Here is a 23,920-nt window from a genome sequence, read left to right as displayed (position 1 = left end):
CCAAATTTTCTTATTGGTATTGGGATATTCCATGAAAAAAATATCTAAATGAGAGTCTTATATAGTATATATTACAAAAAAATCACTAAAAACAATTACTAGTCATAAACCGAGGCCTATTTGCTCCATTGTTAGGTAGTACCATTATTCACCACAAGATAGGGCGCACGAGCAGTACACTCTTGCCTCACTATTGCTGCCTGTTCCCATTTTCCCCTGCATTTAGTGGGTATTACAAGTAGCGAATTGGCAAATAATTCCCATCTGTAAACTATTAGTCAGCGTTTACTACATTTATACTCTGTTGGCTTTATAATCTGTGAATCCCCAAAGCCACAGTGCTCTTGGAAACATTTGAACCGCATTCTAGACTGCTGTTTACTCAATATGTGATGGTAAAAACTTAACTGTTATTCCCAATAGATTTAATGGTTTTTTTCATGTATTTTGATGACTTTAGTTTCAATGTGGCATATTTTTGGAGGGATTTGCAGTGTGAATTGTGAAGAACCAACACGGTGTCTGCGCGTATATGTGTGGGCGGGGCCACAATGGCGAGTGGCCCTTAAATAAGCCGCAGCCTCACATTTGAAACGCTTTCCCTCCTCACTCCACACGCGCTCTTTGCGTCAAATCCCACCAACGCCTCCCAACCGGCGGAATAAATTGCCACAAGGATTATTTATTATTTGATTTTTTTTTAAACCATCATTTTTTTTTTACAAGTCTTGTCATCATGAGGATTTGGAGTGTTATGCTTTTGCTGCTTCACGCTCTTGGTAAGTTTAAATATTAAAGTTGTTTTTGTGATTTACGCGTCTATCTGGGTGACACCATATTAATAAAAAAAATCTATAAAATGACTTGTAAACCTGCTAACCTTTTTTTTCACGATGCCAGAACCTATGAGGCCGTCTCGCTATTTTAAAGCGTGCTTTTATGTAACTGGATCCATTTATTTTTAACTCATATTCTTGCTTGACATTACTGTCTGCTCACAAGTGCTCAATGTGAAGGACTGTGGGTAAACATTTCTTTGTAGACAATATACTGTTGCTTGTAAAATTGCTATTCTTTCACATGAGGGGATTATGTCAGAATAGGATAGGTGGCTTAGACATATGTCATAGGGAATGGAAATTCTGCTCCTTTGTGCCCTTTAGCAAGGCAGTGACTATGAGCCAACGCCCCCAGGATAGTAGTTGTACATCACTTTTTGGTGTCACGAACTAAAAAAAAAGATAGTTCTCTTAGCCCAACCCCCTTTTCAAGTCCTCTGGAGCATGTTTGAACTTGTCCGCTTTGGTCCGCCCACCTTGGCACACTTGTATCTTTGCCGTAACTCCAGTCAATACCCTTTCTAACGCTCTTGTTTCTTTTCTGATCAGTGGCGTCCAAACTGGCGTGCGGGGCGGCAGTGGATCGGTATGAAAGTGACAGGCAGCGGCACACGTCTGTCATCAACTTCCAGGACGTGAGCAAAGATGGAAGGCCGGAAGAGGAGAGCACCGTTACTCCATTGGAGGAGAACGAGGATGAGGAGTATGATGATGAATACAACGACGACGGAGATGAATATGAGGACAGCGCGTCAGGGGATTATGAAGTGGAAATGCCAAGAGGTGAGCTCTCCAGAGTCATCACAGACAATGATACTTTTATCAGATTGGTTAATTATTATTTATTTTTTTAGTTGCTCTGTCAACCAAACCCCGAGATCCAGCTGCCATCTTGGAGGGGGAAAACACTGAAGGACAGAGAAGGAAAGGAAAGGGACGGAAGAAGGCAAAAGGGAAAGGAAAAAAGAGGAATCCGTGCCTGAGAAAGTTTAAAGATTTTTGCATCCACGGCACCTGTCAATACCTGAGGAACATCCGACTTCCCTCTTGTGTGTGAGTACCACATCAACTGCTTGATCGTCTCTCAAAAACTTTTCCATAGGAATGATAGACATTTGGGGATAAACAATAATGGAAAGGAATTTATACAATCAAAGGATTGCATAAATTGGAGCAAAGGTTCCTATTAATTGATGGGAATGAAATCCAGAAGTCGTTGCAAGCATTTCCTGAATAGTTTGGGCACCCTTGTAAAAAATCTATTTGTTAAGAACCCTGACTCATGCCTTGACTTACAAGTTTTTCAAGGTATGAGCGTCATTTTTTTTACTTTTGAAGGAAATTGGGAGTTTTTGGAGTGAGGTTTGGATACGCAGCCAATTGAACGCAAGCTAACTTTAAATTAAACCCATATAATTTCCACATTATGACATTGAAGCCTCTCCCCGTCAAAATGAATGAAATGTCTGTTATCAGCCAATTAATTGATTCATGAAATAACAATAAGGCGCTTGCAACATGAGAAATTTTCATCCAATTCCTTAGTTTAAGTGTTCTACGTGGTAATTTGTTAACCTTACTGTGGTCAATGTAAAAGCAATCTCCTACAATCTCTTCTTGACATTTGCAGGTGCCACCCAAGTTACTCTGGGGAAAGGTGCGAATTCTTCACCCTGCCCGTGGAGAGGCCCCAAGAAGGCTACAACCGCACCACAGCTCTGGCCGTGGTCGCCGTGGTGCTCTCGTCCATCTGCCTCACCATCATCGGCCTTCTACTCATGCTCAGGTCAGTCCCACATACCAGACATGCACGCAGGTTCACATACTACATTCACACCTTAAAGTTTTGTAGGGAATCGTAAAGGTTGATATGGGTAATCGTTAGGCCTAAATAGCCTTAAAGCCCCGTTTTCTGATTGATTCCAGGTTTCACAAGCGGGGAGCGTATGATGTAGAGAATGAGGAGAAAGTCAAGTTAGGGTTAGCGTCCAACCACTGAAGAGATAAAGAAGGGTGAGTACAATTTAAGTTAAACTAGAAGGGGTGTAAATCACCAAATTCATTTTAAGTCCTTTGTTTGATATAATACAATATTACATACATACATAAATGTACAAATGAATCACAATTGCATTTGACCTCTAGTAATAAAAATGTAAAATAATTTCAAAGTAGTCAAAATGGCACATCTTAAAGATGATCAATATTCTGGGTTTTCATCGATTTGATTGGATTGTTGTTTAACCAATTGACGTATTGATCAAGACCAATATATGATTACACCCCCAACATTAGGTGTTTTTCTAGTTTCTGCAAAAAAAAATGTAGTTGCGATATGAAGAACCAGATACAATTATTCAGAGGGTAGTGGTAGTGTAGTGGTTGACATCAGTCATGTTCTTGTTGGTCTTTTGTAAATTTGGATAGCCTATATCTTGCAAGTGAACTGCGGCTTATATTTGGACTGTTTTTGGTGGGGTGTAATGGGTGCGGCTTATAGACGTGTGCTCTTTTGTCTGAACGGTAGTAAAAATTAGTTTTCCCGATAAATCGTACCTGTATAATGATGGATTTAGGTATGGTGGTGGGAAGTGTTATGCAAGTTACAAATTCTGAACGCAGATAGCGGCAATTTCGGACACAAACGGAAGTAGACTTACAAGTAAGAATGATAATAATCTCTATTGGATGATAACGTTAACAGTTTATGCCAGATTTTAGGTACGAGACAGTCACAAAAAGATTCAGAATGTAAACTTATTTTTGACAGTGTCGTAAAGATCAGGGCTAATATCGCACAACAACACAGGTTTCCTGCCATATTTTTGCACGAACTGAAATACTCATCTTATTGTTTGTTGTGCTTTCTCTCCTTTTAGGCAAAGGAGCGGCGATACTACCTCAAAATAGAAAGGGAAAAGAACCACGGAAGGAGGTCCTGAAGAAAATCAAAGAAACACAAGAGAATGAAGAAGGGAAAGTGGGGGTGTCTGCTTCGACCCTAGCTGGATGTTCATTTAAAAACAAAATGGACAGCTCGGCATATTCCTGCAGGCCTCAGGAGAAGGCAGCCACGTGTGAAAGTGGAATACTGGGCGGGCCGGATGATGGACTGAAATGGAAGTGTGGCAGGCACTTAAAAAATGACAAGAAGAAGAAGAAAAAGGAACATTTGCTGCTTCGTGGCAAGAAGTTTCAGACTGAACTGAATATGTTCGATAACACGAAAGAGAAATCTCAATCTGAAACTTTTGTCTAGAAAATAAAACGGGCAGCATTTTATATTTTCCCGCACAAGCGCATCATTTTGTTTTTTTCTGTACAGTAAACAGTTTATTTATACATTTTAATTTATTTATTTAAGCTAACTGTATTTATGTAGGTTTTAACCTTCTTCAACTGTTCAAAATGGATGTTACACTTGTTTTTGTATTCCTTATTGGACATTATTTATTAAGAAAAAAGTACAATGCCTGCAGATCCTGGAGACAAAAATTGTTTAAAAAAAGATTTGACACATTTTCATTGACTTTTGGCACTAATAACATTATCAGTAGCACTGTGATTTTTAAAAAAATGTCTTTTACTGATTAGTGTTATTTACAAACTGTTGTTTTCACTGAAAACAAACAATCTTAGCAGCAGTCGAAGGTGAAAAATGCATTATCTATGTCTGTGTTAACGGCCAAAATGGGAGTCCAATTGAACATTTAGGAAACTATTGAAAGAATTTTGGTCTAATTCTGTTGTTTTTGTTCTTGTCTTACCACCATTTAAAGAGAAACACTTACAGTTACTATCAAGCAATAAAATGTGAATTCAAGTGTTCCATGGTTTCAAAAACTACAGTTCTGAAGTGATTTTTTTTTAAAAATGTGATATGAATAAATAAAATATTTAAATTATTACCTCCTGTCTGTTGCATCTTCATTCACTTCTACATTTATTGAAACAATGGCGGTACTTTTGATTCAGGGTAAAGCTACAAAAATAGTAAACACAGAATCCATAGTTTTAAGTTTTCAAGTTGTGTGTTTACGTGCACGTGTTCTTTTGTTTTTTCAGTGGCATATCCCACAAAGTAAAATCACTTCACCGTATGGGATTCACTGAAATTGAACAACTGTGTTATTTTCAAGTTAAACTATTGGTTGCCGTTAATCGTAGTATACTAATTAAATATAATCTGAAAAATATGATTGCAGTAACTCATTTAGAAATGCCATATTGTTTATTCCACAAGATAAGCGATCAAAGACAAATTTAAACACCCAAAAGTAAGGAAAATATCTTCAAAAGATTGATTTTAGCGAATAAAGAAGTAAATGGCTAACTATTTTAATCAGCATCATTTTAATATCACTCACAACTCAAGAAGGATGATGTTTTTTTCTGTAAAAATGATGCATACTATGTATATTAAAACTATTTACAAGTTTACAAACATGTGAAATAAACCACCTTTAATGCCTGGTCTGTTTCCTTTAAATTTAGCTGATTTCAAAGCTAAAAAACATACTTGTAATCATTATTTTTCTTATCATTTATTAAACATTCCACACTGGGTTATACAACAGCTTTACCCAATTTACAAGTGTTACTGCTGTGTGAGAGTTTTTAATGCTGAGTCGACACAGAGGAACAAACTCCGGTGATGTTACACAATTAACATTGTGTAGCCTTAAAGTGAAATACTACAGACATCATCAGTATCATCGTGACGGACCAATGAGACACTTTACGACCTTGCGAGTGGAGGCGATAGACGTGCGGTATGATGTACAGCGGCACACTCATGACTCGACTCACACAGCCAAGCAAACAGATGTGTTCAAAGACGCACCAGCGACGAGAACATCTGAGACCTCGGCCACTCCTGAATGCCGCGGGGCTTCACGGGAACCACATGTGGTAAATGTAGCAGGATGCTACAACGCTGTCATACACACGGCTTTAATGAGGGTTAAGGACACCCGAAAACCCCTGCTGCGCTCAAAGGCAAGCCGAAATTGAGTCACCCCTTGAAGTCACTTCCTCTACGGAAGTTGTAACACGGCCTGTGTGTGTGTTGGCCTTCTGTGCATGTGAGAGTTAACCCCATTCCTACATGCAGAAACCCACAGCACTAACTCATAAAAATATAGAGAAATGTTTGAGGGTTTCATTTCCCTATTTATAATGTGTGTGTCATTCAAAAGAAATGTCCTATGTCCCAGAAGAGTTCAAATGCTTTGGGAGTGAGGAATTTGATTGCAAAAACTACCACGTGTCCAATTTTATGATATGATATCAATTGTTTGAGCATGGACATTACAACGGAATCAGTGAGGATTTGATTTCGATTGAATTTAAGAGCTTTCAATCCAATCCATTTCTCATCTCATTTTCTGAACTGCTTTATCCTCATTAGGGTTACAGGGGGTGTTGGTCCCTATCCCAGCTGACTGTGGGCCAGAAGCGGGGGACACCCTGAATCGGTGGCCAGCCAATCGCAGGGCACAAGGAGACGGACAACCATGCACACTCATGGCCATACCTAGGGGAAATTCAGTGTCCAATCAGCCTACCATGCATGTTTTTGGAATGTGGGAGGAAACCGGAGTGCCCGGAGGAAACCCACGCAGAGAACATGCAAACTCCACACAGGTGGACCGACCTGGATTTGAACCCAGGACCCAGAGCTGTGAGCCCGATGTGCTAGCCACTCGCTCCACCGGGCCGCCCAATCCATTATCTGCTCATTGAACACAATATGTTACATTTCACCAGATCAATATGAGTGTTTAGACATTTTTTTTCATTTCTGAGATTTAAACGAAAACCAACTCGCTAAGCCTTTGGTATTTTCAGGTACCATGAATGGCAATGTATTCACATTTGCCAGGGGATGGTCACTTACAGTAGTCAAGCCACATAATCCCGTCCCCTCAATGTCAAGTAGCAAAGACACAGAAATAGTAGCGTGTCGTCATGCTCACATAGCTGCTATTCCCAGGATGATGGACACCCAGAAGACAGAATGCTGAGGGAGTGGAACGTACCATTGAATTTAGGATGTTTAACTTAACAAGAGACACCATAAGATGCCCGTACCTGCCATACTACAGTCTAGCTAGCTAGCTTTCTCTATCAAAAGATTCAAAGTATTCTTGAGTTGTCACTGGTTGGACTGGATTCAATCCTAGTGAGGAGAGTGAGTTTGTTGTGGAAAGGTGCTTCCTGCCCTGTTGAGAAGCAACAATGGGTGCTTTCCCTGGAAGTGCGTACGCCGACACTTGGAAACACAATCATTTTCTTTACCGCACCTCTTCGAAGGGAACGGCAATGTTCTTTCATAATCGACACGTTTGAGTTTGCACTTCACAGCAAAGACGTGCTTTTGTATCCTTCCACAGCTGCTGCTGTCATAGAGAAGCAGCGATGTGAACCCAGGACTAACCCAGAGGTGGTGACAATCGTAGCACGACCAAAAAAGCTTGTGCATACAATAGATGAGCGTGTAGAGGCTGACAAAGTTGAAGAGGCGATAGGGTGAGACATATTCCTGAGGTGAAGAAATGCATATAAAAGCAGGGATAACTGTCAAGGAGGAAATTTGAGTTCCTCTTTAGTTCCTGCTTTGGGCTTTATTCCTGTCTTGCATACCCCATGCTCCATTTCCTCATCCTGTCTCCTTTTACTTCATCTTCCTGTATGGTTTGTCACGAACGGATGTATGCATTAAGTAATGAAAGCACGTGCTTAATGTGCTTTGAGGATATTTACAGACTAGGCAACATCCTCCACGTTTTACACGGTTTTCCGTGGCACCTGCGTCCGTACTATTACTGTATAATACAAGAGATGATGCAAAATTTAAAAACTTGTTTTTTTAAAAAAATCCTTTTGAGATTTAAAATTCCTCATTGTAACATTTGCATGAAAAAAAATCTACAGTCAAAACTGTTTAATAATATGACAAGCAAGGAATATAATCAAGACTGAATATTAGCAGAAGGCAATCTTACAGGAAATGTTTGCTGTAAAGATTTTTCTTAGTGAACTATAAGGAAATAAATGCATTCTTCCTCCGCCCAAGATGCACCCTCCCGACAATTTTTGATAATGACATGATTCATGGTCCCTGAATGAAGTCTCGTAGTATAATGATGATTGCGCGACAGTCATTCTGGACAAATTTACAACATCTCCATAAATGGGATCGTTTCTGAATCCATTGGACCTCATAAAACGCAACTAAACCTTACCATTGGCATTAGTATTTTTGGTACTCGGCCGTTTGGTCGCCGGACTTTTGGTCGCCGGACGTTTGGTCGCTCCGAAGGTATTGATAATTACCATTTAAAATTGTTGCTCAAATTCCCTAAATCCAAACTGCAAATTATTATTTAGTCATACTTAATGCCCTATTAATTATTAGGCTAAAGAAAGCTCAAAATTTCACTTTTATTGTGTTTTGTTGGAGAACTTGTTAAGACCCTGACTGACGTCCCTTCCTAAGGGGAAAACTCATGTACATACAAACTCTTATACACTCACACGTCCGCTCAGTAAAACTGCTCAGGGCCATTGTTGGCTTTTATTGATGCGTAGACCGTGTTGTTTTACCTTGTTTTGTCGCCGGACTTTTGGTCGCCGGACGTTTGGTCGCCGGTCTTTTGGTCGCCCATTGTTTGGGTCCGGGCGACCAAACGTCCGGCGACCAAAAGTCCGGCGACCAAAAGTCCACCGACCAAACGGCCAGTCACAAGTATTTTTGCATTGTGGGTGCAAGCCATTGTGCTTTATTCCACCCGTGATGTCAGCAGGGTTCTGACTGGGCAAAGAGATGCCAGCAGATTTCCCGCTGCTGATGTCACCCTGCCCGGCAGACACTTGTTATGTATGTATCACACTATTAAATTCTCACTGAGCTCTATTTAGGCCCACAGGAGGCTAACGATGGCATCGTATGACCTCCCGGGGAAGACGGCTTTGGTGCGAGAGCAACAAATACACACAAACATTATCGCACACACGCACACACACAAAGGCAGAGACAAACAGACAGGAAGGAAGGCTGACTGCACGCTTGACTCATCTGTTTTCTCTGCCTTTTACAGTAGGCCCTGCGGCTCAGTAAAGTCCGAAAACTCCTCCCACATCCGCCCTGTGTTTGTTTGTAGAAGCAGCGACCTATTGGCGGTTTTGATGGACCAAGTGGACGCGTGCTGGTCAGTTGAGATGGCTGCCACCGCAGCTTATTACAAAAGAGGATGTCAGAGCTGACAGTAGAAAGCTCTGGTTACCAAATGAGTGGGCCGCAAACATTCTTTTTCACTGTCTTTCCTCTGTGGTTGAATGCTGTGCATACCGAGAAGAAGAAAAAAAACAGCCCCACATTGCTGAATATCTTGAACTATGACTGTGACATAGGATACTGAAAGAGCTATTGGGAAAGAGTGGAGTAATTTCTCTCATGTAGAACGGTTGCGTCAGGAAGGGCATCCGGCGTAAAAAATGTGTGCCAAATGTAAAGGGCGACTCTACGGGGATAAGACGAAATTCCACCAGAACAACCCTTTTTTATGACCGTCTTTTTGTTTCAGTTCTACCATTTTTGGTTATGGGAAAAACAGCATTATGAAAACAGGAGATTCATTTTTGCATCATCCAAACGTGGATGGCCTCCATGCAAAAACTCAAATGAGCAGCAAATAGTTACTTTTTCATGATACATTAGTCCAGGTAACAAGCGCATTATTATAGATAGAAAAATATATCGCTTACATAAAAAAGGTAAAAATTCTAAATGTGAGATTTATAAATTACAATTGCGTGTAACTTTAAATTAAAGCGACAGACCATATCTAATGTTAATACACACTCACATACGCATTGATTTGAACCCAAGTGCATCTGATAATGCAAGTTAATAACGTCATGAGGAATTTGGTCTACTCATATTTGATGAAATATTTGCTCCTATATGAAAAAATGTTCAATATTAAATGTGTTCATATTTGCAAAATGCTGAAAACCTACTACATATAACACTCAGTAAATTACTGTTAACTCACTAACATTGACTGTGAATAATCACTGCCAAGCCTCCGAGTCATAAAAGATTGGACATTATTTGTTAGTGATGGCAAGGAATGAATGAAACACAAAAGTATGAGGCATGTTTGACCAAAAGCCAAAGAAAAGCCAACTTCCAAGAAGCTACTACAATACATTACTTATATTGGATATGAAAATAAAATGGCACACACTTTCCCTTTTATCCATAATATTTTCCACTCTTTTGGGAAAACTGTTCAAGAAGTTGGATGGAATTTTAGCCCAGTCATCAAAAACGGGATGTTCGAGGTTGCTGGATCTTACTTTATGCCTCGAGTAATTCTCGTGCTACAACAAAACTGTATTTTTTAAGATTATCACCGACACCAGTAGGTTAAAAACTACAGATTACTGATTTTATTTACTAGTTGTCAGTTTGGGTCATGAGGTTAAAGGTCAGAAGGTCAGAAGTCATGGTTGTGATCAAGATTGTTCAAAGGAATGGGTTTAATATAATCCAATTTTCAGGATATGTTTGTAATTTCAAACAGAGAATTTTGGCATAATGAAAGGTCACAGGGTTCTTAAAAGAAACTGACATGATTAGACAGATTATTCTATTTAAATCAAATTTGCAGGACTGGTGATAAGAAGAGAAAAGAAAAAGTCATGACATTTTGGAGAGAGTAGTGCCCATCTACCCTAAAAATTACTTAATTTGTATTTAGAATTTGACTTATTTTTCCTTTGAACGTTTTCAAAACACTGGTCTCATTTGATTAACTAAAGTGCATCAATACTTGATGCTGCCCATTACTGTTTTTTTTTCCTTTTTTTTTTTACACCATTCATTACTTCCACTTGAATGCAGTCAGCCCATTAAAAAGCCATTAGTTGTGGTAGTACCCTGTCAGAGGAAATCAAAGTGTATTTTTCCAAGGAAAGTTGGACATTTTTGCACACTGGGTGGTCTGAGGTAGAGGGTCTGGAGATCACCAGTCATTATGATTCATTACCTAAGAGTAAAATGTAGTCCTGACCAAAAAGTGGCTGACTTCTTAACCATAAGGCCGTTAATATTTATAGGCCGTGACCACTATGTCGACATCCCGCTGCTTAAAGCATAGCGTTAAGGAACCCCAAGACCGGGGCAACGTAGAGCACACCAAGAGATGAGCTTACTTCTTTTGAAGTCATCTCTCTTCATTTCTCTGACTGTCAACAAATTCACAGAAGATGACATCACACCAGTCTGCCCACAGCCTCTTGGTGGGGTCTCTGACCTCAGCGCTACTTTCCCCTTTTTTTGCTTCTCTAGCGAGAGTGGGAGCTGCCCAGAGAGTTGGAATGCCGAAGGGTAGCTCAGCAGCTGAACGAGAGCGCGGCAAGCTAAGCGAGGGGGATTTTCCCCCCTCCCCTCGGGATGAGATCATGGATGATGGCTTCTCAGAGCGAGAGGCAAAGCTCGTGGCAGCTAAGACGCGCCCCTGGCTTGCCTTCTGCTGCCTCATACACACAAATACACACTTGTCAGGAATGACATCTCGGTTACATCTCTGCCCATTACGCCAGCATGAGAATGGTTGGAGCATCTATTCAATGGATATCCAGCTCAATGGGACAGACAACACCTATGCCGTGTGCGTCCTGGTGGAAAGAATCTTGTTAAACTTTTGTGGGGCGCTTGTTTAAATTGTTGTCATTGAAACTCGTGCAATCACAGAGACTAAGACTTGTGGTGTCTTGTACCGCTTTCAATGTGGGTTTTTTTTCTGAACCGGTCATTCCTCTTCATTCAAAGGGGAGTGGAAAGTCGCGTTCTTCTCCTATTATCTTCATTTCACATTGTTTCTGGAGCACCTGCGATGGCCAACCGGCAGGCAGCCTGCCCCGTGTCACCCCCATGATGTAATAACTGGCCAGTTGGGCTGTACCTGGAAGGCATTTCGTTGTACTTGTAGAATGACAATAAATCTATCCATGTCCGTATTGACTAGCAAAAAAGGTAGCTAAGACTAGTTAATTACATATTTAGCCAGAGAATTAGATAGATCTGTCCTGGTGCATGTTTTTCTTTCATGTAAAAGCAGATCTTTTGCATAGGCTTTATGTTTCCTTGATAAAAATTCAAAATTTAAAATCATGGTCCCTTTTTAAAATGTGGTAATCTTGCGAGCATTTTATCAATGTTCAATCAGTGTTTTTTTTACTAGAGCTAGAATAGAATTTTACTGGTTATGATTAATAACCAGGTGGAGGAGCGGTTAGCACACTGGCCCCACAGTTCTGGGATCAAGGGTTCAATTCCAGATTGGTCCCCTTTGTGGCTTGTGTGGGTTTTCTCTGGGTACTCCAGTTTCCTCCCACATCGCAAAAACATGCAGGGTAGGCTGGTTGAAAACTCAAAATTTCCCCTAGGTATGAGTGAGTGTGAATGGTTGTCCACCTCCCCTGTGATTGGCTGCCCACCAATTCAGACATGAACAAGTTGTTTTGTATTTTTTTAAAGCCAGTTGCTGGTGATAACGCACAAATGAGCAACTAATCACTAATATTATAATAATGAGATCAAATGTGAGTGTTTACTTTCCTGTTTTTGCATACAATTAGTATTTGGGTGAATCAAGGATATTAAATAAATGCTCAAACTGCTTTCCATAGGCTACAGTAGATCTCTCCAATACACAGCGCTTTCGTCATCAACATACCATGCGGCAGCAGCAGGCAATTTAGCCGAAGGCAGTTCAGTCAAGCCCCACAGGGACGATTTAGCCCACTCAGCCAAGTGAAAAGCCCACTACCCCATTACCAGTTGAGAGATGGAAGCGATTAGTAGCGCTCTACAATTAGCATAGTCAGCACTCCCAGTTGATTCAATAGCAATATTGTCTCATCTCGAGGAGTGATATCAGATTCTTTGTTCCCGCACAGATTGGCTGTTGAGGCCCGCTGAGCGGCAACTGTCGAGACGGCAGGATGATGATGCTTATTATTGTGATTACTCAGCCTCTTTTCCTCCCGACGTGTGAGTCACGTAGACCGACGCTTTGTGGCTTGGTGCCCCGGTGTGAAAAATATCTCTCCTTCACTCTGTGCGTGGATTTCGGGAATGCCTCATAGCAGAGAGGCTTTGTCGGTGCACAATGGGGCCCTGCAGCTCAATGTTGCACATGCGTGTGGGTGCAGTTGTTGTTTTTAGGCTTTCTCTGATCTTCTCCCAGTGAGATGGATTGTAGGGGTTACTGTTTTACACTCCACCCATTTGCTGGACTCTCGGGGAATATGATAGTTGGTGTGAATATGAATGTTTAAGATAGACCGGCTGATTCTGCCCACTTTAAAGTGTGAAGAAAAGCAGACACATTTGTGGAAAAATTGTTGGTGTGTTTTTGATAAACCTTCTAAAACTGTGACGATTAGCACTTGCGAAGTAATCACATTTTTTTGTACTTCAACCTTTAGGAAGTTAAAGATCATAAAATGTGAAAAAAAAATGCCAAAAGAAGAGGAATTACTTAACATGTTTCTTTTCTTCAAATAATTATTACAACTCCAGAGCACCATCTTGATAATTTATGGGAAAGTTGCCCTGCCACTTGATTTATTGCACATAGCTGCTGAAATCTGAATTGGACAACTTTAAGACCTTAAGATGCAATAGTAAAATTTCTGAGTTGAGGGTTTATTTATAATTCATTTAGAATTTTTATTAAAGTTATCATTACTCTAATACGTATAGAGTGACTTTTTGGGGTGTCATGTATTCAACACCTTTTATTTTCCGACTGGTAATCAGATTAAAATTAACTCGTTTTCTGCCATTGACAACAACAGACGTGCAATTCATTGAAACTGAAAGGACTGGCTGAGAATGTCGGGTGTCGTCAATGGCTGCCTATAAATTCATATGTTAAGTCTATCTAAGTCACTGCGTGTCATGTTCTTTAGCGAAAATCTCTATAGTACTCGTTGACCATCCAATGGGAATGGCGTACTAGCGCCTCAAAATATTGTCTACTAACTCTTGCTCATGTATATTTTCTAACTGTAAATTCAAGTATCAAGGGGTTAATTTCTGGTCAGTCCACACACAAGCACACACACACACACAAAACCCAGCAGCTGTATAATCTTGCTTGGGTAACGGTAGCAAAGCAGTGAACGCCTCAAAGCTCAAGATGCTAGTGGTTAAAAAGAAGGGGGGAGCCAGGAAGTCACACAGAGGACCAGAAACAGGAAAAAGTAGAACTGGCCAATAAGCGCAAGCACCTGCTTGGCTACAGGCGCTTTTAAGCCAGATGCTTCTACTCCACCACCAGTGGACCATGTCTGAAAACCACCTGTTTTGGGCTGCTGAACGCACGGCTGTGGAACATCAGTGGAAGAAGCTAGTGATGGAAAGCAGACAGCGTCTCAACTAATTCATGAGTCATGTCAATGCTGAAAGAACCCTAAGTACCCAAATATAAATTTTTAATGGGTGATGGTTGAGCTATTACTTTTCTCCCAGCAGTTGGAGTACCTTGAGAACATCTCACTACCCTTCTGGCACAACAAATTCTTACTGAAGGACCAAAATTAATTGACGGCAGCCTGTGTAGTGTTCAACTGAAACGCCAATCGGTAAAACTGTTAACTAGGTGCAGCACTGTTGAGAGAATATTTTGTAGTGAATACTGCTTCTGGAATGCTGTCCTTTCTTCTCAACTAATTTGTTTTTTTTCTTCCTCAATCTTTGTGAATCTTTTTCAGGCACGCATGATCTGATGAGCTTCCCCCTCAAAAGGCTGTGTTTTCAAGACAATTGTGTGATTGTTTGAAGCTGCAGGTGCTTTGGCAATTGTGGGAGTTCCCTCGCGCTAATTACAGACTCCCAACTGACACGTTTATTGACAATTGTAAATTCCTAAGCTGCACTGTCATTCTGCTTCATACAATTTCTCATAAAAAAAGTTTGGGATATTCTACTCATTAACTTTTACATCCACATGGGTAATAATTCAAGTCAAAGGTTAGGACATTCCGAGATTTACAGAACGAGACACTGATTTCACCTGCAAGTTTGAATTCTAACTAAGATCCATCCAGGACCAGAAGCTACCCAGAGATGGAACTGAACTTCATAAAAACCGAAAAGGAAAGGAAATAAGCTATTCAACCAAGTGTAATTGACCACAACATCCTCCCATTGCGGTATCTTGCCGTTTCTGTGACAAATGGGCACACCTTCCCTCCACCTCCTCATCCAGCAACAAAGGCCTCATATCAAACAAATCCGCAGACCAGCAGGAAACGACGTCCCCACATTACAGCCTTTGTTCGGTAGGCTCGATTCATAGTGGATTTGAAACCCTGCTGAGTTTTGAACAATGTGTGGTGTCGAGAGAGAGAGAGAGAGAGAGAGTGGGCACTGGCAGCGATCCAGGGTTCAAATTCCTGCCACTCCTGTGTGTGAGTGAGTCTGCGAGACCTCATTATACTACCAATACCATAAAAGAAAAGCAGTGGTGCATCCGGTAAACTTCAGTAATAGAGGAGCATTCAATCAAAGGCAACTCTTTGGCATGCCAGTCTGTGCCAACCATTGCTATAGTGACCAAAAGTATTGCCATGTAGGGAAAACAACATCATAAAAGAAAATTGCTGTTGTGTTTCACAGTCATTATTGGACAGTATGGCTGTGTGGGTGGGAGTAATTGAAGGCAGATGTTTCACTCTTTGGATACTGAAAGAAATGTTTTGTGCGCCTTACAGTTGACAGTGAGGATGAGGTTACAAATTTCCTTGTCCGTGTTAGTCAGTCTTCCTTAAAGAGATCTCGCACATTATTTCCAATGGTGCCTTTCGCTGACATCTCGCTATAGGAGTCGTTTTCGGAGGTGGAAATTTCCTTTTGATGTAAATGTGCGAGTGGGTCATCGTGAACACTTATCTTTCTCAAGACAGCAAATATTTGTCAAAAATTAATGATTGATTTGGGAGTTCTGCAGTGAAGGCGTTGCCTCAGTGAGGACATTAAGCGCGGTTGAAACCAATTTGAGAGGGATTAAAATGACAGTTAAAGCTTTGATGCTGTTTTATAGTTCTGGATTTAAATAATACGACATGAATAAATATTATAATTACAGTGGATAGAAAAAGTCAACACCCATTTGTTCATGTAATTGTTTTTTTTACATTATTCATTAGTAATCCATAAAAAAATAAAATTGTGCAAAACATATAATAATGGCGTTTTTTTTTTTCATTTTTCTTTTCAAAGTTATGATCAACCAACAAAACAATGAAGAAATATGACAAAATTGTTTTTTGGGTAAATATGAAAGGTTTTTACATTTAAAAAAATATGTGAAACCGGGGTGGAATTTTTTTCTGCTATTAAATGAGGGATATTCTACAATTAATGGGCAGGTGACAATCCAAATTTTATCTTGCCCATTATCAACTGGGACACACTGTAATTCTGTGAGAACTGAATAAGTACAGTTGGTTTCAAACACTAATGGATGGAATTCTTTGTTAATTTGTTGGAGTGAATCATTTGTACTAATAATAGAACCAGGCACTTATTGCCAGTGCATAACTAACAATTCTGATTGCCATTTTTGTCTCGTCTATATTGCACCTTTCCGACACTCACTGTGCGACTTAATGTCCTCTTTCACATGCTTTTTCTTTCCTCTATTACTTTGTAAAAAAAAAGAAACTTGTGTCAAAACAATTGTTGCTATTTTTGTCATAGTCAAAAACCGCGTGGCTATTTCCATTCCCTTCTTCCTGGGTCAATCTGTAATCTAAACAAAACACACGGTTGTGTTTTGCTTGCTCACTTGTGCCAGTTGGTGATTGCGAGGGAAAGTGGGTGGAGCTTTAAAGGTTAGTGAAGGTACATCTTGTGTGTTTGGACGGGCGCTTCCTTCTAGCCGATTACTGCATAATCATAAGGAACACAAAAGAAAACTGCACCACACTGACGCATTGCTGACCTTAACAAGGATTGGCTCGAGTTGCATAAACACGATGATTGTTTTTGTCTTTTTCCTGGATTTTATCCTTTGCGAACGTAGGGTTTTCTTCCACGCGTCTGTCAATGGTTCTTCTTTTAGAACAGTGGGTGTTTGCCGCTTAAAGTAACAGCAAATGTTTGCTTAAAATATGACATTTTATAAGACCGCAAACTAAAAAAAAGGAAATGGTTGGCGACCAGCATGCAAAGACAAACTGCAGATTTCTGCAGATTCAACAGGTTTGTAAGACCTAAGTGACATAACCTGACATGAGATAGGCTTTAAGTCTTTAATATTACCAATTATTCCTTAAATTACACATTTTCTGCACCACATGCCACGGGGGGTGCTGGAGCCAATCCACCAGGAGAGAGACACCCTATGGCAAATTACTTGGCTTCAAAGTGAGTCATCCCATAGCTAAAAAAACTGCCTGCCACCATTTGCTAGATATGCTACCATTTGTGTAGCTTTTTGCTAATGCCTGCTCACACAATGTAAAATTTCAATATTTTACCACTTAAAAATAGGGCGATCTCTAAATGGGTGATGAATAAACTCTCACCTCAGAAACATTTCCTAAAGTGTTTTGCATCCTAAAATTGTTTGAGTGCACCTTATTAAAATCCATAATGATAAGGATTGGAAAAAAACACCAGTTGTCCAATTAAGCAGCTTTCTCATCAGGAGAAAAATTCAATGACTAACTCTACTCGGAATTTTTTACCTAGGTCTACAATGTCTTGTGTGTCTTGTGTACGTCTTGCTACTGCAACCAAGAAATTTCCCGAATACGGGATGGAATAAAGTTCTAACCTAACCTAATTCAAACACGGTTGCAGTTTTGGAAAGCTCATTAAAAGCACAATAAAGGCAGTAAAAAAATCATCTTTTAACCAGATTGTCTGATTTCTCACATTTTGTACCTGTGACATTATATCCCAATAACTTGTGCAGGAGTTGTTATTGTGTATCCTGACACAGTAATCTGACCACATGACACACTGGTTAAGTGCTTACCATAGTCAAATGACATAAGTATCTTTGCTGACAATGTGCTTTTAAGTCAACTCCGTCACGGGCTGACCAAGTTTATGATAAATCTTTCACCAAAAATCCTAGGCTTGCTTCATTGTGGTCGTGTTAACGTTTTTACCATCCTTTCTCACAAAAGACACCTGCTCAAAGTGCGGGCGCATTCATTTCAAAGTTTAACTTGATATTTTGAGCCGACCGCTCATTTATTGCCTTCTTTCCATTATCTGCAAGGACGGTGCGGGTGTTCCGTCTGCGGAGTGTCACCACTCCGCAACATTCCTTCCTTAGTTGGTTCCTCTGCCGTCTCCAAACAATACTGACAAGAGAAAAGGAAAGAGGGCCCAAAGTGGCACCAGTGACAAGAAGAGTGATGTCAAGTAAGGGTGGCCAAGTGAGATCACTGCTCGTGTGTTGCCACGGAAACTCTGGTGGCCTTGACACACAAGCGGCGAGATAATTTGAGGCTAAAAAACCCGTGTTTATATGCAGACTGAGCTAACGGCCAGAAGAATAGGCTTAACTCACGGGCCGCCCTCGATAAACACGGCAAAGCTGAAATAACAGCGTCTGAAGTAAGGAAGTGTGATTGTTGCGAGGATAAAAGTGGACCGAATGAGTGTGTATGTGGGTGTTTGGGCATATTTTAAAAGAAAAGTGAGCTTTACCCGTGACCTTCAAATGAATACAAGGAAAACTCAAGCAAGATCCGGCCACAATACACAGTCACACACAATAAGGGAGTTATTGGCATTGTGGTGGCACTATCCTATAATACCGCAGGGCACACTCAACCGATGCTTTGCTATTTCAGGTTTATTGCTTTATTGTTATTGTTCATAAAACACTTCTGGATTTTGGCAATCTTCTTTTTCCCCACTAAAATTTGTTGTTCTTACTGATAGCTTCCTAAAATTAAGTAGACTCTTGATATATTAGTTAGAGCGGTTAATGTTTTTGGTGACGCTATTAACAATTGCATACGTTTGAACACTTGATTCACAACCAAATTTTTGTCTTTAATGCAGACCGTTGAACTATTTCTCCGTGTTAATGATGACAGTGGCAATTTTTACACGTGTGGAAACATAAGGAGTGTCAAACAAAACTGTTTTATGGTTTCATTTTTCATTATGTATGCCAACTAGGACTGTGACAATGAATTGACTAAACAACAGCTAAACAATTCTGAAATAAAAAGACTCATATCATACAAAAATATTTAAATTAGTATTTAATTAGTTTTCCAAAATAATAAATATATATAAAGAAATAAAAACATTAATAATATACATATTAAAAGGGCAGGGAGAGGAAATATTTTTAAAGATGTTTTGCTTTTTTATTAAAAAAACAGTAACTATAAATACTATTGTTTTTTATTTCTGCTCTATTTGAAATATTCCAGTTACAAACTAAAAAGGGGAATACAGCAAATATTCTCATTTGAATTTAGCAAAACCAAAAAAAAAAGTAAATTGCTCCTAATATAACATACACCGAATTTTTCGGACATTATATGTATATAAAAAAAGTTATGCTTCTGACTGCTTGACCTTGATTTATACTTGTATTTCTAAACTCATTCGCTCCTTCGAGTGTAAAAACATTTTAAGGATCTAAGGAATTTCATGCTGTCATGGCACGATAAACCCATTTCACACACCTCCTGAAACCTACCTTGATAATGACATTGAAACTAATAAGTGACTTAAAAACGGAAGTTTATTTAAAAGCATTCTTTCGTTTAGTGCAAGTTTCACATTTTTATAAAAGGTGTGACAGCAAAACGGTGGAATGTGATGAATGGAGGTGTGGAGGGAGAAAAGAAAAGCAACACAAGCGGAAGTGTGTTAAGCGTAGCCCCAGGGCCACCTACGTCCACCTTTGTACAGATAAATCGAGATTTACCCAAGCCGACCTGACTCATAGTCACAGAACTCCTCCACGCCGTTGCAACGTGGCCTTGATTTATGCCTCGTGTCCATGGCCAAGCATGCAGCTGCTGTAACATGAGTCAATGTATGACCAAGCAGCACTCGGGTAACTTCAAAGCTCCCCTTTCAAACAAACATATCATATTTCTGCCCTTTTGAATGTTCAGATATTGTTGAATGGCTCGCGTTGAACATGAAACAAAGGGTGTCGATTTCATCTATCAATTGGTTTATATTTACTGCCATTGCCGTCTACCAAACTCAGACAGGAACATTTTAGTTTGAAGATGTGTCCACAAGCCTGGACTTGGATATTGAAGTGTTCTATTTTACGTAATTTAAGGGTGCTCACTTTTATTTTCTTCACTCTGGGCTCCACTTTGACAACAAGTCGCTTTCTCTTGAACTTCTTTTGTCCTCATGGTAACAGAATCTGTATCCCAATGACCTGTCACTCTGGGTGCGACAATATTGTACTCCACAGGACTTGAGTGGTCTCTTTTCCTGTGGTTGTTTTTTTTAAATGAAATGCCTCCTTTTACTGTGGTTAATTAATGTGGCTTGTGATCGTGCTTCCTTTCAACTGATGGATTCAATGTGTGTCTTTGCAGTTTCACACATTACTGTTTGAAGTGGAAAGTGCCCTACTAAACCTATTAGAGTTAAGTTTGTACTTGAGGGTGGAAAATCTCTCCCTCGCTCAAACACACATGCACGCACCCTCTCACACGTATTAGCCGACCATTCCTTGAAAAACGGAATCCCCCGTATTCAGAAACAAAAGAAATTCATTATCATGGATTTGATAAATAGTGTCCAATTTGTCGAACAATACTACTAATCTATCTCACATAGAGCGCCGCTGTCAACAAGAATCGAAAGTGAGATCGATTTATTTTAATGGTAAATGATGTCTTTATCTATGAATATGTTCTCATTAGACATTAGAGGGCACTCATGCTCTTATGACAGACCATTTCACTTTTAAAATACATATTTTTTGCCTACTGTAGTAATATAACAGGTCATAGTGTAATAATAACAATTCATATAGAATTAAGATTGAATTGAATGAATTCATTATTCCGAATTTTTGTGCCGAGAAGAATTATACAATTTTACCATTTACTAGGTCTATAATGTCCTTTCTTGTGTCTGTGTGAATTTCCCGAGTACTGGATGAATAAAAGTTCATCTAATCTAAGATACGTAGGGCATGTTAAACGTAAGTGTTATAAAGAGACAAAATAAAAATAATTTTGAAAAAAAAAGACAAAATTGCAATTTAAACATCTGCTAACCTACAGACTGCCATCCCAGATATGTTCAACTGCAAGGGGAGGCTAACCAGTTTTAAAATGGTGGATGACAGATTGATTACAGAAACGGTGCCCAATAGCAAAATGGCAACAATTCCTGTATTATACTAAGTTTACAAAAGCTGCATAGAAGTCTGGCTTCTTGCAGGGCTGCATATTGTGTCATCATTTATCATGAATAACGTTCACTTACAACCTCATAACAATGAGAGCAGAAGCTCACAAATGCGTCTTGAGGTAATACCATATTTTCAAGGCAGTACAGGATTCTTGTAAATACTTCCCAGTAGCGGCCAAGCATTATCGAAATATTTCCACGACACGTGCTTGTCTCGGGCCCCGCGCACGTATGTAAGTTATGTTTGGTATTTTAGCAACCTCATCGCAGAACCCGTTATAGGACACCAGATAAACTCGAACCAGACCTGTCAGTGGCTTGCAGACGAGTGATTCACAGCTGCGACATCGCACCTGAAAAGTGGCGTGATGAAATATGACGCTCAAGTCGTGTCTCATAATAATGAAGCAATGGGCATAAATGTTTTTTTTAAGGAAAGGCTAGCAGTGAGGAACGATTTCACATATTTTATTTTTGTTCAAAACACACTAAAATTCAAGTCTGATCACTTTATCTGACGGGTGAATCGAAAAAGCAGTTTATTTTAAAATGCATCTTAAAAAACAAAAGTGATTTATTTAGTATGATTATTAAGGTGAGGTCTTTCACTTATGTTAAACATGTGAAAAATCAGTTTGCATATAGTCTGTTTTACTCTACATTTGATTGATAATTATTTCCCTGCATATGTAGAATTTCTGATAGAAATAAAAGCTGTTTTTGGCTTTTGAAACGGATCAGGATGTCCTATGAACCAAATTGCTTCATTCAGACACACCTAGAGGAAGTGTATTATACATCTTTGTTAGCACCATTTGTACTCAATGGACACCTCATTAGGCACACTTGGAAATTACGCAACACAGTGTGAAAGTCTTATGACCTATTTTGGAATAACACAAAGGGTCCAGAAATATCAAAATGTTTTTTTTCTTGACAAATCTCATATGATATGTATATTGTTTATAGAAAAACATTGATGGTGATCTACCAGTGTATGATTTTATCTGTAGGAATTCTAGAAGTTGTGTTATATGATGGGTGTAAACTGAAAGATTGTATCTAGGTGAAATGTGAATCTGATAAAGCAAGATTATTCTAAGCTTCCTGCAAAAAACAGGAAGCTAGATTGCAAAAGTGAAAATGGTTAGTATTGTCTTAGGATGTTTCTTCATGACAATTTCACTGATTTCACATCGGTGTCATCATCTCCACTTAGCACATTCCTATAGCTAATTTTGTTCCCAAATTTGACACACTATTGAAAATGTAAGATAACTACAATTGCAACATACAGAATAGCATATGTTTTATTAAAGAAAAGTGATTTGACTAAATGATGTGAATAAATGTACTACTTACTCTACTTCAGTGAGAAAACCGAAACTGTTTCAAAAGTTACTTATGCAGTCATTTCTTGAGTATTTGTCAGTCTTTCATTTCAATTGTCTATTCAAACAGCCTACTGGGCGTGATGAAAAATGCAAATGTTATGATTGGCCTACGGAGCCGTTATGATTGAGCCCTACGAACTCTGCCCAACAACAAATGGCCGGGCAACCATGCTACGTGATCAACAAAAGAAAAAAAATGAGTCAAACAAATGTTAAAAAATAGCAGCTTGCTTGTTAGCATGTTTGGTAAGGTTTGATTTCTTTGTTCCTGTATGCTGCCACACACTTAAATGCACTACTGCGGCAATACTTAAGATGATGATTCATTTAAGACCATAAATTGCTCAGTGTAGTGAATGTCAGTGGATTGTGTTGTATGTGGTTTGTGATGTGTACTCTGCATCTTTCCCAAAAACAACAGTATAGGTTTACGTACTATAGAATAAATAGTTTTTTTTCCAAGCACAACCATTCATTTTCTCGATTTCTTATCCTGACAAGGGGTTGAGAGTCACTGAAGCCTATCCCACCCAACAATGGGCAATAGGTAGGAGACACCTTAAATTGGTTGCGAGCCAAAGAAGACACAACAAGACGAAAAACCAATTACGCTCATGCTCATGATGAACTCCTCAGCAATCTCTCCAGAAGCCTGATAACAATTCGGGTTATGTGTTTCAAGTGTGTTGTAGAAAAGAGATAGGGAAAACCGACAGGATAGGTACCCTCATGGACCAGATTTGGTCAGCCCTGATTTAGAGTGTTCACCCACTCCACCATGTATTTTTCTGGGATATGTTAGGGCACCGAAGAACCCAGAGAAAAGCCACGAGCACTGTGATTGTTACCATTATTGTTTTAAAGTTCCTCATCCAGCAGAGCATCTAATGCTTTTCCTATTATGCAGCCTACCTCAGTGGTTGGTGCTCCATGAATGTTCTTTTTCTATGAAAATTCCAGACAGAAATCAAACACACAGTGATGGACTCTTCATGGTTATAGTGTCATCCTGCAAGTCCAATTATGTTCTGGAAAAACACTACTATAAATCATGTTTGGCGCATATTCAATTGAGCCATTTACTGGGTGGGTCATTTAGGGCATCCTCTGAAGAGAGAATTCACTGATACACCCATGTGTCAGGGCCCTCTGATGTTTGACATGCAAAGCGTCGACCGGAGAACAGACTGTCCTCGTACTCTGTGGCGGCACCGCACATATTCCAGGCA

General features: G+C 39.6%; 1 protein-coding gene across 2 annotated transcripts; it reads left to right on the top strand.

The window, feature by feature from the left end:
• Positions 1 to 610: 610 nt before the first annotated feature.
• hbegfa (heparin-binding EGF-like growth factor a) lies at positions 611 to 4,747 on the top strand. Of its 2 annotated transcripts, XM_077610509.1 has the most exons (6): positions 611 to 779; positions 1,389 to 1,622; positions 1,694 to 1,892; positions 2,470 to 2,625; positions 2,766 to 2,852; positions 3,719 to 4,747. In XM_077610509.1, exons 1-5 carry the CDS (start codon positions 737 to 739, stop codon positions 2,836 to 2,838), a joined length of 705 nt encoding a protein of 234 aa, XP_077466635.1. In that variant the 5' UTR covers positions 611 to 736; the 3' UTR covers positions 2,839 to 2,852; positions 3,719 to 4,747. The 2 variants fall into 2 exon arrangements, with proteins under 2 accessions (XP_077466635.1, XP_077466636.1); XM_077610510.1 differs by lacking the exon at positions 2,766 to 2,852.
• The last annotated feature ends 19,173 nt before the right edge of the window (positions 4,748 to 23,920 follow it).

The sequence above is a fragment of the Stigmatopora argus genome, chromosome 9, assembly GCF_051989625.1.
Source record: "Stigmatopora argus isolate UIUO_Sarg chromosome 9, RoL_Sarg_1.0, whole genome shotgun sequence".
NCBI classification, from domain to species: domain Eukaryota; kingdom Metazoa; phylum Chordata; class Actinopteri; order Syngnathiformes; family Syngnathidae; genus Stigmatopora; species Stigmatopora argus.
The sequence above is the reverse complement of the archived record's forward strand: the minus strand, read 5'-3'. Positions and strand labels throughout refer to the sequence as shown.